The sequence below is a fragment of the Urocampus carinirostris genome, chromosome 16 (genome assembly GCF_059441175.1).
Source record: "Urocampus carinirostris isolate Australia breed hairy pipefish chromosome 16, RoL_Ucar_1.0, whole genome shotgun sequence".
In the NCBI taxonomy this organism is placed as follows: domain Eukaryota; kingdom Metazoa; phylum Chordata; class Actinopteri; order Syngnathiformes; family Syngnathidae; genus Urocampus; species Urocampus carinirostris.
In genome coordinates, this window is record NC_142364.1 from 30,647,913 (window position 1) to 30,666,861 (window position 18,949).

Genomic DNA, 18,949 nt, shown 5'->3' on the forward strand with positions numbered 1-18,949 from the left:
GATCCTGGCCAAACTTGTTCTGGCCCGAGAGAGTAGAATTTCTCTCTAGGAGAGCTGCTGAGTCAGCAAAACTGAAAATGCAGAGTCAGATTTTTTGGGTAGTTTTCACATTTGGAGGAACCTACCTGATTGCTTAAGAAAGAGGGTGTTGATTTCCAATGTTGTTACGGCCTGGGAGAGTGGAATGTTTTTCTGGAAAAGAATGCAGAGTCATCAAAACCAAGAGTACTGAGTAGATTTGTGTGAGCATTTTTTTTTACATATAGGTCAACCCTTCTAACTGTCTGCAAGACATTGATTTCAAAATGAATGTTGTTCTGGTCCTGAAAAAAAAACTGAGTCAGCAAAACCTAAAGTTCTGAGTCGACTTTCCGTGGCAGTTTTTCACATATAACCCAACCCAAAAGTGCTGGTTCAACTGAACCAAAAGCACTGAGTCTGTTTTTCTTTGGGCAGTCTTCACATCTCGGCCAACCTACCTGACTGCCTGTAAAAGATAGTGTTGATTTTTAATGTCATTCTGGCCAGAGAGAGTGGAATAGATTTCTAGAGAAAAAAATGAGTCCACAAAATGACAATGAGGGTAATCTACCTGACTACCTGTGAAAGATGGTGGTCATATATGACCTCCTTTCCCATTTTCTCGTGTGGACGGCGGACACACAAACAAACAAACAGATACTGTACCAATATATTCATCCATCGATCCATTATCTGCGCCGCTTATCCTCAGTAGGGTCGCGGGGTATATATATATATATATATATATATATATATATATATATATATATATACATGAAGGAATACACAATGAGCTTATATCCTAAACCACGGGCGTTTTAACTGGGGGGCCACACGATAGAAAAAAATAATATCTCGGGGGCCGGACCAGTAGATTAGAGAGAAAGAAAAAAAGACAGAAAGAATAAGAGAAAGAAAATGAGAAGGTGTGGGACAAGGCAAGAGTGAAAGTCTGAAAGAGAGTGAGAGAAAATAGAGGGAACGTGAGAAACAAAAGAACTAAAAAGAGAAATTGTGAGAGAGGAAGAACAAGAGAAAGAAAGATATCCAAGGAGAAATAGAAAGAGAGAAAGAAAGAAAGAGTAAAGGAGAGAAAAGGGGAGACAAAAAGAGAAGAGGAAAGCAAAAGAGAGAGAGAAAGAGAAAAGGAAAAAAGGAAGAGAGAGCAAAAAGAAGGTAAAAAGACACTGAGAGAGAAAGAGACAAAGAGGAACAAAGAAAGAGTTTAAGAGAGACAGAGAGAGTAAAAGAGAGAGAGAGATAGAGATTGAAAGGAAAGGGCAGGAAGAGAGAGAGATAAGGGGAAAGCAAGAGAGAGAGAGAGAAAGAGAGAAAAGGAACAAAGGAAGAGAAAGCAAAAGAAGGTAAAAAGATGCCAAAAGAGAAAGAGACAAAGAGGAACAAAAAAGAGATTAAGAGAGAGAAATAGAAAGTGAGAGAAAAGAGTAAGAAGAGAGAGAGAGAGAGAGAGAGAGAGAGAGAGAGAGAGAGAGAGAGAGAGAGAGAGAGAATACAACCTCCTCCTTGTGAGAGGCACCTAGCTTTGGCAACATTAAGTGGACATATTTCAACCTGCAGCTCGTTTTTCTCTTGAGCTTCTCTGAGCGTTGTCCCGTGGGCCGGATTCAATCCATTACCGGGTCTGATCCGGCCCGCATGCCACCTGTTCTACACCCATGTCCTAAACAAAAACCATATCACCACCTTCGCTTGAAAGCAAAGATAAAATGTTGTTATTATGAGGGTTCAAAAAGGGACTGAGGCTAAGAAATCCAGTTATTGTATTGCCTTAAATAGCGTGTCCTTGACTTTTATTTTAAAAGTGCAGGTCAGCGCATGACGTGATGCCGCTTTGTCTTGCTGGCCAGATAAGAATCTGTTACAGGGTCTGATCTGGCCCACAGGCAAACGTTTGCCTACTCCTGAGCTAAGACAGTCAGACCATTCCAAATTCAACCAGCTATGCTAAATCTAATTTTAAACATTTTTGAGCTTTGGTAAAGCCTAAATCCAAAAGTTAAAAGTTAACGAAACTCGCGCTGAAGATGTTTAGTTGATTCCATGTTATTTGCCAGGTTTGAATGACTCATCACGTAATATCCCTCCGCGCCCTTCTCGGCAAACAAGCACCTGCCTGCTACTAAGCCCCGCCCACATACCTGCAAGAAACAGGAAATGGAGCGCTTGGACTGAAACAACAAAGTAAACGTGTCCTTTTAACGGTTATATCTTCCAAATTATTGGTTATTAACCACTGAATTTCGGAATAAACTTATCTGGTGACAAGTAGGAAAGCAAAGGAAAAAGGTTACAAGGTATGTGTTTTTTTGTGTGGACTATGTGTGGGTTTTTTGCTGACAAATTTGGACTTTGACCCGCTCATTGCGCATGTCTAACTTCGATTATGTCGGTTTTCAAAGTCTAATTGGTAACTCTTGGCTTTCACTTGGTAATGTTTTTCCTATAAAATATTTAACCCTTGTGGTGAGTCTCCCAGGTTTGTGACCCTGTGTTTTTTTTAAGCGTCCATTAGTTAAGGATTCTACGGTCTCGACATTTCTTTTTCAGAAATAAACTGATACCTTGCACTTACGTAGTCATCTATATCGATACCACACACTGAGACCAAATGCAAACGGGTATGACATTTTTACATACGTACCCTTAAACCTTATAAAATAGACACCTGGCTTAAAGGGACAGTGTGTATGTTTAAGTGGCTCCAGGTGGTGATAAAATAAAAAGAAAATATGGTCACAATGAATAATAAAAGAAATGGATCCAAGAAAACATTTTGTACATAATTGACTACACTGATTTTAAAAAAATCCTTTTACTAACTCTCCCACCCCCACAAAAAAAAACTGTTAAATTTTTGCTCACTTCAAGTATTGTCAACTAAGTCAACTAAATGTCAAATAAGATTCCAGTGCAAACCTGATTCAGTCAAAGATCTTGCACATAATGTTGCTGACATAGTTGTTAACTAAAAGAAAAGGTACAATACAGTAAAAAATGTTTGTTGCCCTGGCAGTTACATTTATATCATTTACATTTTTTTGTTATTTCTCTAATTATAAATCTAGAAAAACAAGATAAAAATGTTGAGAAACATGAGAAGTGGGTTTAAAATCTAGTAAAATCAAAAATGACTGTAAAATCATGAACCGAAATGAAGCAAAACTTTGCAATCTAATTTTAGAGACCTCACAATTTCAAGCTTAAATAAAAACTGGTCCTGGAAATGGACTTTCAAACATTGTCAACAGACGGTGTGCTTTGAAATTTTACAAAAAAAGTGTGCCTCTGCTCCAAAAGGTTGAAAAAACCCTGCTATATTGTCACGTTATATTAGCAAATGTTATCTTATATAAACAATCACAAACTCGAATGTTTTTTGTTTTTTAATGAAAGGACAGATTTTAAATTGACTTATTTAATATGTGAAGTGAGACCAGTAATCTACTAATGGCCACGGAAAATTGTTAATGCTACATTGCAACACATACACGTTTAAAAGTTATGTGTTATTTAATGGTTTACCATAAATGAGCACACATGCTAAAATTAGCTATGGACGTTAGTTTAGCCCATAGCTTAATATCCAGCAGTTGGAGCCATTTCAATTTTGTTCCGTCTGCCTCCCGCTAGATTGATTCTTCGACTGCACCTTGCCAATTGCAGAGTTGCGTGGAGCTACAATTCAAAAAAAATTTGGGGGATAGATAATAAGCCGAAACACAATGGTGGCCATTTGTTTCGGATCATGTCTCCGGGAAGATACTTTCTGACAAATCAGTGGTCGTTAGGACCCACGTGACGTTTTTATTCCTTGGGGCCGTGTTTTGGAACCTCGACAAAGTTGGTACGAAAAACGGACGTGCCAGAGATGCCGGATAATTGCTAGGTACTTTATCATAATGGAAAACCAACAAAAGCAAAGCGAGGCAAGGAAGGCACCTTAAGTGACCTAAAAACACCAATTTACGTCTCTTTTATTTTACCTAGCCGTATTGAGATTTTTGGGTACCCGTATCAACAAGATGCCGGATAATTGTTTTAGCTCCCTTTAGGAGAGGCTCTTGTTATGAGAAATAGATGCAAATTTCTCGACCTGTGGGTGTTTTAAATATGCATGTGATATCATAGTTAATGTACAGTATTTTCCGCTCTATAAGGCGCACCTAAAAGTCTTAAAATTTTTTCAAAAGCTGACCATACGCTTTATAATACAGTGCGCCTTATATATGGCTCAATATTAAATCGCAAGGTCTCGCAACTTACGCCGACTCGATTTTCCCCCGAACGTGGAGTAGTTATTTTCGATTGTTCTCAGCTTAGGGATGCTGCTGGAAAAGTGAATTTCCCTTCGGGGATGAATAAAGTATCTATCTAACTATCTATCTATCTAGTCCGCGGTGTATGCTGGAATTTATATACCGGCGTTTCATTGGCTAACCAATGTGTCAATCATCATTTGAATCGATCGCTATTGGCTAAAGTTATTCGGAGCCTCGGATAGGCTAGAGGGCCGAAACAAACCCTGCAATTGTCCGAAAAAGATGTGTCAATCATCAGTCAAATCGATCGCTATTGGCTGAAGTTATTCGGAGCCTCGGATTGGCTAGAGGGCGAAAACAAACCCTGCAATTGGCCGAAAAAGATGTGTCAATCATCCGTTAAATCGATCGCTATTGGCTGAAGTTATTCGGAGCCTCGCATTGGCTAGAGGGCCAAAACAAACCCTGCAATTGGCCGAAAAAGATGTGTCAATCATCCGTTAAATCGATCGCTATTGGCTGAAGTTATTCGGAGCCTCGGATAGGCTAGAGGGCCAAAACAAACCCTGCAATTGGCCGAAAAACATGACTGAATAGCAAGCTTGCTAAACTACGCCATAAAGAAACATGTTTCATTAGTCTGTATTTGTAAACATTTTACTCTTCTGGATTTTCTACACTCATGGTTGTAAGAAGACCATGATTGCGTATCATTATTGAACGTGAGAACTTAGGTGAGCTATGCGGCTTTTTATTTTCCCGGTATCTTGTTTTAGATCAATCTTGATGTTGCTGTGATGAGTTGAGTGAATTAAACTCAATTCCAAGTGTTTATTGTCATATGCACAGTAAAGTTGCGAGCGAAAAAGAAAATAGAAACTAAGGAATGGTTGGCATTTCTTGAATCCCAAGACTTTAACCTTCCGAATGATATTTGAAATGATGCATTTGAATGACATCGTACGGACACCGCATCCGTACGTGTCTACGACACGTATTTGCTTCTTTGCAAGCTTTGGGAATGTTAAGGGGGTAATCAGTTTGAATGAATCATCTGACTGTTTTGTCGACGTTCCCATTGTAGCGCCTTATAATCCGGTGCGCCTTATCTATGGAAGATATAGGACCAAAAACTATTTTTGGGGGGTGCGCCCTATAACCCGGTGCGCCCTATAGTGCGGAAAATACGGTAATTTGCTCAATATTTAAATAAGTAGTTTTTTTATTTACATTTTTTACCCCTTGGAGGCGCTAAATCATTCACACTATCACTTTTAATGATTTCCATCAAACCAGAAACTTTGGATACTAAAAATATTTTCAGAAACATAATGATAGCCAGCACTTATGTAGTCATTGACACTCATTCACTAAAATGTGAATGTTTAATTATATTTTAAAAAGATTCCCTTTTTAACCTGTCAAAATAGTTCACTTAATTTTGTGTTTATTTCATGTCAATTGAGCATTTCTCATTTGAGTTTCTTAGATGTCAAATATCAAATAGATACCTACCTTCTAGTAGGCACTACCATTCCTTAAAGGGACAGCATGTATTATTTGACCACAAGACATTGCTGCATAGTGTACGGTATTTTCCGCACTAAAAGGCGCACATAAAATCTGATTTAAAAAAAAAAAAAAGCTGACTATGCGCCCTATAATCCAGTGCGCCTTATATATTGATCAATATTGAATTACAAGGTCTCGCAACTTACGGTAAGCAGCCACCGACTCCATTTTTCGCGTAGAAGAAGTGCGCTGTGCATACTGGGAAATATTAAACAACGATTCTCTTTTATTAGCGCGTTTGTATAAAGACCCTGAAATGGCTCCTATTAAGAGACACACAACGCTGAGTTTAAACTCAAGGCGATCAGTCACGCAGTAGAACACATGAATAGAGCAGCAGCGAGAGAGTTCAACATTAATGAATCAATGGCCAAGTAAGGAAGATTAAACAAAGTTTCTGTGGCAATAAAGCGAGATGTCCACAGTTAGAAGACACACTTGAACAGTGGGTTGTTGAACAAAGAGCAGCAAGTAGAAGTGTCAGTACAATAATTATTCGAATGAAGGCAACAGCGCTGGCACGGGACCTTAACATTAAAGTATTCAGAGGCGGTCCTACTTGGTGTGTGTTTACGTTTTACATTTTACAGTTATTATGTTATTGCTTTATTGTTTTGCACTTGTTGTTTTTGCACATTACGAGTGTCACTATATTGCGATTGCACTAACGTTTAATTTACCATAACAATATCAGATGTTTTTTTGCGTGTTGACTAAATGGAGGAAAAGTAAAACGTTATGCCTTGCTGTTGTTCAAAGATGTGTCACGAAAATGCTTTACCTCAGAGAAAATAATAAAACGGCTGTTTATTCATTTTGGGAGTGAATGGAGTTGTGGAAAGCTTGTGTGTTGTCTATTAATAAAGTTTGACTGACCTATTTGACTGTTTTGTTGACATTCCCTTTAGCGCGGCACCATCTAACAGTTGCATAACGTAACTACATCCTCTACTGTAGCCAAGTTAAGTTAAGTCACATTTATTTATGACGCCCTTAATCACAAAAATGTCTCGAAGGACTGCACAGGATTACAATTACACATCCTGCCATGGTCGTGCAGTGGGCCACTCAATTACCTGATCTTAAACCAGCATGCACTTATAGCGCCTTATAATGGGGTGCGCCTTATGTATGGAAAAAGTTTAAAAATATATCATTCATTAAAGGTGCCCCTTATAACACGGTGCGCCTTATAGTGCGGAAAATACGGTAGTTCAACAAAAAAGAGTGCTGAAAAGCACAAGGATGAATTAAAAAAAATTTGGGGCAAATTTTTGATCGTAAAGTAAATTGTCTGTAACTGTTTTACATGTTTGACCACCGCTGGCATTCTTGCATGTACTGGTAATCAAAGATTTCTAAATTACAGCAAGTGTGCTGTACACCATTGTTAAATCAACTACTAGTACAAATGCCGTAACATGAATTTCAGGGGTCAATAAAGTCAGTGATGCCATATTTCTTTCAAATACTGTTACATGTGGATTCTTTGGTTTCTTCAGACAGCATTTTTACTTGACCAGTTTCTCTTAGGAAAAGGGGTGTCAAACTTATTTTCATCGAGGGCCAGATCAGTGTAGAGGCTGTCCTCAAAGAGCCTAATGTAATTTACAAATGTAAATACATGTAATTGTTTTGTAAAACACATCTAACTACTCCTACATAATAATAATAATAATAATAATTTCCTTGTATTGTCATTCTGTGTAACAATGTACACAGAACGAAATGTCGATTGCACCTGACCCGATGCAGCCGCAGCCAAGAGAGGGCGCCGCCGACCACTTTTTAAGTCTTAGGAATGACTCGGCCGGGGCGCGAACCCGAACATCCCAGTCTCAAAGCGGGCGCCTTACCATCTAGGCTACTGCATGTGAAGTAACTCAGAATGGATTAAATTTTCATTCAAAAGTCATTCAAATGTCACAAACAATACAATTTTCATTAAATATATGTCACTACACATATACAGTATAAGTTATAAATTAAATACAGTGATGATGCTCCTTATGAGCTACTCAAGCTAAGACAAGTTTGAGATATAAGGAAATATTGTGCCCAATATATGAGCTAGAATTTCCAGACGTTACCACTAAAGACTGCGCTCTAAAGTCCTTTTGATATAATCTTATTTAGCTTATTATTGTATTTTTATGTTGTATTACGATTTGAATGCATTTTTGGTGAGCAGGAATGTGTGTTTTAGCTTTTTAGGGATAACTTTGATGCTTTTAGAAGGCTGATGAATGAATGTAGTGCCTTTCCTCTATTTCGTATGGGGAAATTTTGCAGAGGTATCACTGTAAAACCAAATGACAAAATCTTCTTGGACATTTTATAGGATCATTGATGTGATGTAGTGCAATTGTGTCATCACAAGATAGTGTTTTTTTTTCAAGGATTTATAGTTTCTTGTTTGTGAGTGATGGAGTGTTTGGCCAACCAGAATAGTCACAGTTTGGGTTTTAATTGTGCTGGCCAATCAGAGGCAAGTTTTAACGGCACTAGCCAATAAAGGCGAGTCAAAATTTGCTAGAAGCATGCGATGCCACACACAACCTCGTGTGAGGAGACAGTAAACCTTACAAAGCTCTCCGGAATAGGGCACTGTTTTCTTAAGGTTAAAGAAATATGATTAAGCACTCACAAAATGGAAAACTAGCGCGGAAAATGCACTTTTATCTTAAAATCAAAAATTGCATCGAAATTGTAATACTGGTCTGAAAAATCGCAATTAAATTTATTTTCCCAAATGCCCTAATGGAAATACTGAGGTGTAGTGGCGCTGAGCCGTCACTTCGTAGCTATTGTCGTCGACAGGCATTAGATTTTGGTCAAAGCATGCTTTTAACCGGTCTATTTTTAGACACTCAGAGATTTTAAGCTCTCGTGGGCCAAATAAAATGATGCGACATTTTGCGTGTTGTTTTTTGTGCAAAAGTCCAAATTTAACAATGTTGGGATATTTCTTCCCTTGTTAACATTTGGGAAAAATATTGGGAACGTACGTATAAAAAAAAAACGAATGATCGCAGAACTTGACGTATTACTTTGAGAAAAACACTTGCAAGGACTGTTACTTAGTTGGAAGTCTAGAATTGTGGGACTTTTGACCTTGCTTTGTTGCATCTTGTTAGTGTGGCTGTTATTTGGGAGGGAAGCGTCAGCTGGCTCCCCGTTTTTAAGTCCTTGATGTGCTCTCGGTCATCATCTGTAACATTTTGTTTTTTTCTTCACAAAGGAAACTTTCAACTGTGACACAACCTTTTTCCTGCAGATTGTTACTCTGTAATACATTCTATCATCCACGCAGTAAAATTCTATTAAGGTATATTTTCACTTAAGGTTGCACATTTACGAGATGACCCGGTGTCTGAACACAACTATCGTATCAGAAGTATTCTAGTGCCATATTTCACTCCCTCTGGCTTGCACGTGCATTCCTTGTAGTGATTGCATAATGGCTTTTGGCTGTAGTATTAGTCTGTTTTGACAGAGTAACAAAATGCTTATGTAAAAGCATCAAGATTACACTCACAGAAAATACTACAGCAACCCTTTTATTGTCAATGAATAGCAGAAATACTCAATCAGTGATTTTCAAACTGGGGTAAAAGAAAAAAATCCTAAATTTTAGGATCAATTCAAAATATCAGCACCTCATTTCCCTCTACTGCATGGGTCTCCAACCTTCCTTAGGCTGAGAGCTCCTTTTTTTCTACTTCTTAGCGCAAAGAGCACAGAGTATTGATATGCACTTTTGAAATTAAAATAAAACATAATTTCATGCTATGTTATTTCTTTTATCTTATTACCAGGTTAATTATAGACCTTTTTCAAAGCTGGAGGACAAATAATACTTGCGCTGTATAGAAAACACAAGAAAGGAACGCTTTCGTAGCTGCCAGTTGACATCATGTTGTGTGTTTGTGTGTGCCTGAATCCAAGAAAAAATGTTAGTGATCATAAATTAAAGTTTTGCACTTTAACGGGACTATACTTGAAATATGTTTGCACTACAGTCACTTTCCACTGTGTTTTATCTTATTACCTTAACTCATCTTGAGTTAATCTTATATTTTTATGTTTTGATGTTCAAAGTATTCTTTTATGTATACATGTGTATAGTTTCTTAGATTTATTAAGCTGGAAACTGTGTGGACAGCAAAGTAAGAATTTAATTGTGCAGGGAATTGTGGTTCTTTACTGTTCATTTAACAATAAACACTTTGAATATTAAATCTTTACAGGATCCCAGCGGACACTCCTTATCAGAGAAACAAGAGTTGTGCCCTTAACGATTGTTTGCAACGCATGCCCGTTCGTATTTGCGACAACTAGCAGCTACAAAAGCGTTATTATGTTCTTTTCCTGTTTTTCCTAACCAGTGCAAATATTCTTTTACCTCCTGGCTAAACCCCGCCCACCGGATACATCCAAATGTTTACAGACAATTGAAAAGATCAATTGCAGAGGTCTTCAACCTTTTTAAAGCCCACTTTGATATGCACTTCTAAAATAACAACTTATCGTGTTATTACTATGCTGTTACTCTGTTGCGTACTACCAGGCTAATTGTTGGAAGTTTGGGTTAAAAAGACTCAGCCAACCTCTTAAAAGAATGATTTTACATGAAAACCGAAATGACCTGGCACTGGTGACCTATTTTCAGAACAGGTCCATATAGGAGATCCTTGGTCTATTGGAACTAGGGTTAAAGGACTCAGTCAACCACTAAAAAATAAATCATTTTACTAGTAAATCACAATGACCCCGCACTAATGAGCTATTTTCATGTAGGAGACCCCTGCTTTATAGTATTTGGCAGAAAAAAATATTTACAATGTTGTTCTTAGAGACTGGACTAAGTTATAATAATAGTGCAGGTTTTTGGGTGGAAAAGATTAGTGCATCGTACCAATAGTGCAATGAAATGAAGTGCAATGACAGTTAGGATCAACAAAAAAGAAAAAGAAAACATTAAGTTGTTGGATAGTTGGCTGGAAAATTTTTTATTGAAAAAGGTTGAGAAACGCTGTACCACATGATGACGGCCTGGGCATCTTTAGATATTAATATTATTTTTTTACCCTAAAGCATTGGTGTCTATTGTCAATCAGGGCTATTACTAAATTCATGCTATAAAAAAAGAATACCCCGAAAAAAAGGCTTTCAAAATGGAACATATTTGATTAAAAATGCAATGTATTTATGTGTATTTTTGTGCATCTACAATTTAGTGTTTACTGCCTCCTTCTGACACATTCTACATATAACCACAAACAACTTTTTTTTCTTGAGGCAACACATCATCATCTTGCTGCAAGTTCGCTTCAGTTGCTCCAGTCCTCGGGCTTACTTGCAGCTGGTTTACTAAACACATTATGCTAAATATTGACATTAGACATGCAGTGTTTTTTTTTTCTGTTCGTACTGACATTTGCTGTTCAATACTCAATGCCTTTCACATTATTTATCATTTAGTGAAGATTGCATATGTTAATAGAAATTATCTCAAGATACGCATAGAAAATAAATGTGACAAAAACTAATTTATTTTTCTTAAGGATAATTGCCATCAAGGAGGCATGTGTTTCTCCTTACGTCATTTGAAAACACCCTAACGCTGTATCCATCTTGGCAAATTTGTTACGACTGTATATTTGCCTCTATGTATTCCTTTTGTGCTCTTGTTACCCAACATTTTTAAAAATAGCTGCTCATTATCTTCCAACTCCCTGCTGTGCCTGTTATATGGGAATGTTCAAGGATTTCTTATAACTCTCATGGCATCATGACACCCAAGCCTGTGGAATATAAATCCAGGCCGCAGGTTGCTATAGACACGACAAAATAAGTGGATGTTATTTGTCTAAATCACTTCTTTCAGGGTACACTGATCACATATTTGGTGTATGATGGGTTGAACTTACCACATTGGTGTTTGTTAATGTAAAGGCTCCGTGATATCTGGATCGATCTTTTGCTTTTATCAGGCAATGATTTGACAAACTGTAAATTACACAATATAGTTTCCTGACCAATCACAAGTCCATAATGTTTTAAAAAGTGAGACCTGCAGATCTGGATTGTTGCCAATCCCAATTTTTGTTCTTTTAAATTCTTATCATGTAACCCACACCTTGGCATTTCCAATCTTGTGATATCATAGTATATGGAAGATTGTCTATGAATTTATGATGTCTATAAATTGATGGCTTTTATTTTAGTGGCAAATGAATTACTGTAGTTATTTCGAAACCAAAACAAAAATATTACTAGACTTCTCAGCAAAAGACAGTGGTCGAACTTCTCAAACCTTTGAGATTGGGGGAAAAGATTAATTTTAGAAGGGGATTGACCAAGTACCGATTCCCCCAATTTCCGAAACCTGCTTCCTAATGCAACAGTGTGCCTCTTATACAATTTCTGACGACATGAAAAGTATAGATGTACATGACATTGCAATTATATGTTAATAACTACATCCCTCTAAGGGTCAGGATATCAGCCTGTCTTCGCTCAGACCATGCAAGACTCGTCTCAAAGGGACGCCCCCCTTCTAAATATGATGCATAAGAAAGCCCACAAACATTTTGATTAAAATAGGTAGAGTAGAGACATGGATTACCGGATTAGTTTGACATGATTCAAAAAAATTTAATATCGACCATTTTGCCACTAAAAACTACTTCAGATATACAGCGTATTTTTTGTGTTTGTGCACAAACATGTAAAAAAATAAAAATACAAACAATAAAATAAACTCCCCCAGCAAAACGATTTTGGGGACAAAACAGCCTAAATGTCTCACACATTCTGGTTTACAAACTAAAACGAATTAACTGTAGTAAGTCATCCCTTTATTGTTAGCATGGTCTCATTGGCCAAAGCCTAGCTAGGCACTTTCAAAAACCGAAGGAGCAGAGGGACTCGAGAATTTTTTGGTTAAAGCATGGTAGGAGCTTCTGTCATCAAAACATCGTATTGTGCAACGCCTAGGCCTTACTGTAGCCCTAACTTCATTCGCATAATAGTCCAGTGTGACTTATATATTATCAAAAATATCACGAAAGACTATTATGGGGGGGTTGGAAAATATGGTAATATAATGTAATATGATAATTTAAAATGGGCCTGTTCAAAAGAAGCCCTGTTACATATTGAAAATAAATGATTTATCAACAAAAGAATCGGGATTAGGTTCTCAAACTCGTACAGATGCGCTTAAAATGTGTTCTGCGTGCTCATGTAATTCTCTGTACATTTAAATTTGCAAGAACAATTCCGGAACTTGAAGATTAAGTTCTGTCCTGAGTTAACCCACCATACTGAGTTAGCCCAACCTGAGGAGTGAATGTGTGCGTGCGTGTTTGAGACTATGAGTGTGAGGTACTAGGGTTCAGTCTGGGTATAAATGGTGAGAAGACTTAGCCCGGTTGAGGGATTATAGGAGAAGGGGGCGGGGAGCATGCATGATCTGTCAAGGGCTTAATTCCACAGTTATCCCTACGGCAGCAGCCGCTCTGATGGCAGAAGCCGTGTTTTCATTAGTCTAATATTCAGAGAAGCTCCACAATTATGTAAGAGTGACGTGCTGTCATCCTCTCTCGGCCTGCCCACCGCCTGGCAGAAACGTGGCTGTTTGTTTTCCTTTGATCCTTCATCACTGGGAGAAGCCAAAAGGACATCTGTCGGACTGTGCGGTTGGGGACGGCACTCGTAGTAGTCACGCTACCGCCACAACACCGTTTTGCTGTTCTTGGCCACAGACTGGCTTTGTGTTGAAGCGGAAAAGGAGTTTAAAGTCTTTGTAATGGAGAAGAAGCTGAAAAAGCATGTCGAGATGATTCTGGTCTTCGTTAGAAAAAGGGACACTGCCAATCCATGATGCAGTCTACATTGTAGGTGGTTTAGAAGATGAAGTTTAAGAAGTTCATTACGATCATGCAAGCGGCAATGGGGATTGTACCCCTTAACAAACGAGAACTTCTTCCACCGGGGAGGAAACTGTGGAGACCTCCTGGGTGAGTTAAAGTACTTTGAGTTAATTGTGTATGCTGTAGCATATCTTCATGAAATGAAATGATCTGAAATGATCTGCATTTATATATTATATTATTATTATTATTATTATATTTATTCATCTACTACAGAGAATTGCTATTCCGGATTTACAACTGAAACTATGCACCTAAAGTCAAAAAGCTAGGATTAAAAAATATTTTAACCTTTTTTGTTTATTCAGTCGAAAGCAATGCTTTACAAACAAATAATATTCCCATCCCTCAGTACTATTCAAGTCACAAATTCAGACGTTGTTGTTGACTTGATTTAAGACCTGTTCTAAACTGCTTACTCTTCATTGGTAGCATTAGCTGCCAGATTATGGCATAGAAGCTAGTGTAATATGACAGTTAACAATGCTAATAATCGCCATAGCCAGACATACCCCAAAATACTCAATTATATTAGAAATGAACTCAATAAGAGTCTGTTTTTTTTTTTTTTAAATTATAATAGAAAGTATCTATCTGGATATACAATATACAACTTTGAAAAAAAACAACCTTTTCAGTAACTAATGGGCAAAAAGACAGACTTCTAAAATCATATCAACAAGTTTTTTGTAAACATACCTTATTGTTTTTATATCTACTTATATGGTTATTTTGTTTTTAATATTGGACACATGAAAATGTAATTTCATTGGATTCCACTTTGTTATTTTGGCTAATATTGCCCACTGTTGTTAGTTGAATTGACTATTACACCGTTGGCTATTGGCCAATCATGTTGCTGTTCTCTGGCAACCACCCCCTTTATGGCAAATCTGCTTTTGGAACATAGAAGATTATAAAAACAGGCTCAGAGTAGGGCCTTTAAAAAGGTGAAGGTTTCTGTCCCTGTTAAAAAATCTATGATATCTTATCTCCTTATTTTGAGTGTCTACCAAAACTTAAAACTTAACATCTACCAACTCTCCACCTTTTTAATGCTACTGTACTACCAAGTTTATTACACGGGCTATACCTCTAACATGCCTGCATTAACGCTCTGCAAGGTCTTATAAAATGATCACAGTGACCATCTGTAAATGTGTTTACGATGCTTAAATTGGCTAAAAAAAATAGGAATGACCTAATGGTTCGATTAATTCTTTATTCGTGTGTGTGTTCACATTTTATTATTTATTTTATTACCCTTATAATTTTTGCACTGTGTTACTTTATCTTATTCTAAATGATCTTGCACTAGTGGGAACTTTTTTTATTGCATTGTGCATTCAGCATGTTCCAACAATATTATTTTATTATTTTAGATAATCATCTATCTTATCAAAGTCCTAAATAATCTAATAACGTCATATAGCCCTCCACAAATTCAGCACCATTCAGGAAGAAGACACCAACAACATAAGATGACTTTTTTTTAAAACAGTATGCTGGAGTTCGATTGTGAATTCATGCAGTAGCTACGTGTATCTAACCATTCCTCATATTTTGGCAAACCTCTGTGGCTGAGGAGCAGGTCCTGTCATGCGTTATGCTTGCCTCACCCACAATGCATTGCTGCCATATGTGTCACAAATCATTCTTGGATAACATGAGAAATCTGATCACCCCACTTTCTACTTGAATGGGATCATACTAGTTTGGACGTGTTAGGCAACAGATTACTTTTAAGTATCTAAATTATTTGTCACTACTACACAGTACATCTTTTGTTGTAAGTGTCAGTATTCCTTTTAAAAGGGGCTGAACACTTGATATGTTCTTTGAAGCTTGCAACAGTGGGTATTTTTAAACAGAATCATGTCAACTGTGGTTCTGGATTTGTGTACTATGAGCTTGCTCTGTCCACTCCACGCATCGGCCCGGTATTGCAGTACCTCCGGGAACGGTGCATTCGCAATGATCGCAGCAAGGCTTTAGGGCTAGGACCTTAGCTTGGCCTTTTGGCTGAGAGTAAGTGTCCCGGCTCCTAGGCTTTGTAGCGTATTATGAACTGACCGATAACGGATAATGGATAATGAATAACGAAGATAGATCAATAACCCTTAAAAACCCCAAAACCCCATATACATTGATCGCTTTTGCTAACAATTGCTTAAACATTACTTACCTGAATGTTTCTAAGAGAGAAAGCCTTATAGCTTTAAACATTTTTGTATGCTGTAACATTTTAATATGTGTACAAAGACATGCATCTTCAATATACCAAGAAAGCTGCCACGGCAATTATTATTTAGGAGAGCAACACATCATTTTTATTTTATTTAATTAGTATTACCATATTCTAAACTGTATATTTATAAATATTATATTATCCCGATTATAAAGTTGCACCTAAAAACCCCAATTTGTCTGGGAAGTGTGCCTTGTAAATTTCAGAATACGGCAGATAGGATTGGAAATGCTTACAGTATTTGTACGTATACGTTACTACGCAAGGTTTTATGGTACTTGTGCAATGATTGATCATTCCAATTGCTGGCTAAAGTTATTGTATACAACAGAAATAAAACTCAAATGGCGGCGGTGAGAGTAGCCTAATAATAAGTACGCGTTACCACACAAAGTTTTACCGTGATGGGGTATATGAGAATTAATGTGCAATGAATGATTCAATCGATAAACATTGCTGGTCTAAATTACAAAGCATTACACGCAATGTAATGGTGAGAGTGCAGACACTTTACAAGACAAACAGCGGTACAATTTTCAAATGATAAGGCATTACACTGTATCTCATTGTCGCACTGTTTTTACCCGCGATGCCAGGAACATTGACTTGCACAGTGCATTCTGATAGGTTAAGCAGTCTCTCCACTTCTTCATAAACTAATGTTAAAGAATAGAGAAAATAGAGTCTTTAAACAAATACTATACAAACTCTTTTACGTATGCATACAAATTAAAATATTAGGTTATTGATGCACAGGTGACGAAGTGGAGAGACTGATTCACCTATTAGAATGCACTGTGCAAATTAGGGTTGTAGCACCATGAGTAAAAAAGGTGTGATAATGTGATGACTTCAAATGCCATTTTGTAATCTTTGCCCCTGGTTTGTGGTCAAGTGTTGGCGCTCTCACCCTCAGTACTCTGGTTTGATTCCCATTGCATGTACCATACTTTCGTCTTACAAGTCCCACCTGGAGTATAAGTCGCAATTTTGATGGATATTTATTTGATAAAATCCAACACCAAAAGTATACATGTGATCTTGAAAGGCAATTAAAGATAAAGATAAGAGAACATTCAGGCTAAATAAATGTACTGTGTACAAATACATTACATGATTGACATGCAGCAAGGCTTTAGGGCTAGGACCTTAGCTTGGCCTTTTGGCTGAGAGTAAGTGTCCCGGCTCCTAGGCTTTGTAGCGTATTATGAACTGACCGATAATGGATAATGGATAATGAATAACGAAGATAGATCAATAACCCTTAAAAACCCCCGATTGACATGCCTAGTGATGTCAGTAGTGACGTAACATATTTAGAGTAATTCAGATAACTATCATATAGAACATGCTTTCCAAACTATCAGCTTCACTCCAAATCAATAAATCCAATGAATCTGTGTCATTTTAACGGTAAACAAACAACTCCCCGAACTCCGGAGAAAGACGATAAACTGTTTCCTCCTTATGCTTCTATGTCGCGGTCAAGGTTAAAATTATCAACACAGGCCTACAGCGCCTTTTGCAATTTAGTATGAAAATAACATGTGAAATTATATTCCGGGAGTAAGAATTTAAAACTCAATAATATAATAATGTGTTAATTTCACATTCAGGTCACACCAAAGTATAAGTATGCTATGAAAACAACTTTGACTTATAGTCCAGAAAATACTAGTATGTTTTGCAATTTTGATCAGTGGCACATATCTGAGCTTCAGTACAAATATATAGACTTTAGTTGCAAAAAGTGACCTCTGACCAACAAACATACTTTTGGTTGAAGAGCACTGTAGTATACAGGTAACTTTCTATGTTAGCCAAATACATTATTTTAAGTATAATTATATAATTAGAACAACAAGTGTTTTGTTTTGACTGGGCCACTTTATATTAAGAAAAGTACCGTAAATTCTGGACTATAGAGCGCTCCTGATTATGAGCCGCACCCACCACATTTTCAGAGGAAAACCGATTTCGTACATACACAAGCCGCACCTGTATATAAGCCGCATGCGCCCACGTTAAAAAATTGTAACACAAACATTAAATTTATCCAGACCCGACTTCAAGTCGCGCGGTTGAAACTAAATGTCCTTCATTGAAGTACACAGTCCAAAAATCACAGCCGGCAAAATGAACGGAAAAGATAGAGTCCGGGTACCTGTTGAAAGTAATCCAAGGAAAAAAGTCTATATTTCCAAAGGTAAGGGTGGGAAAAATATATATCCACTATTGTCCGCTGTGACAACAGGTCTCACTCACCTTTACTGCACTTCCCGTCAGCCCGCGTTTGCTCCGCCCCTATTTTTTAATTCACAAAACATATCAGAATAAGTGTCTCAAATAAATACATTACAAAAATATACAGGTGCAAATTCATATTATACATGGGTTACACATATTTACAAAGAAAGACGGTTCACCGAGAGAGTTTTCAAAGCTTTAATAATAATAATAATATAACTTTTATCCCAAACAGTGCCTGACAGGGCAGTTAATGGTAGCAACACGCTCGCAACACAGTAAACGGGTCTGTTAAAAAAACATACCGTACTTGTAAAAATCACGGTAAACCGTCATCATCCTCCTCCTTACAACTGAAGCCATCAAAGTCGTCTTCCTCAGTGTTGGAAAGAAACCGTGTCATATAGACGTTGTCCCACGCTCCCGCAGCCTCACTCGCGCGGTCACTGTCGCTGGTGTGCCCTCCTCTCCATCACGGCTTTTCACAACCCGTTGGTGATAGTGGATTTTTTTATGCTGCCCCACGCTCTCAGGATCCACTGGCAGACTTGCGAAAAAGTTGCCTTTCGCATGCGCCCAGTTTTGGTGAAAAATTTCTTGCCGCTAGTCAAGCCCAGAAGTTGCAGTCTTCCTCGGCGCAT

The 18,949-nt window shown here is 37.6% G+C and overlaps 1 protein-coding gene across 7 annotated transcripts in view; it reads left to right on the forward strand.

The window, feature by feature from the left end:
* The first annotated feature begins 2,178 nt into the window (after nt 1-2,178).
* Nucleotides 2,179-18,949, forward strand: part of tjp2a (tight junction protein 2a (zona occludens 2)) — a 73,007-nt gene continuing 56,236 nt past the window's right edge. For 2 of the 7 annotated variants that reach the window (XM_088319606.1, XM_088319609.1), the window contains exon 1: nt 13,396-13,900. In XM_088319606.1, the coding sequence (XP_088175732.1) occupies nt 13,794-13,900 (107 nt within the window). In that variant the 5' untranslated portion in view covers nt 13,396-13,793. Of the gene's footprint in view, nt 2,337-13,395; nt 13,901-18,949 lie in introns of those variants that run through there. The other 5 variants (XM_088319604.1, XM_088319607.1, XM_088319605.1 and 2 more) reach the window with 3 other exon arrangements.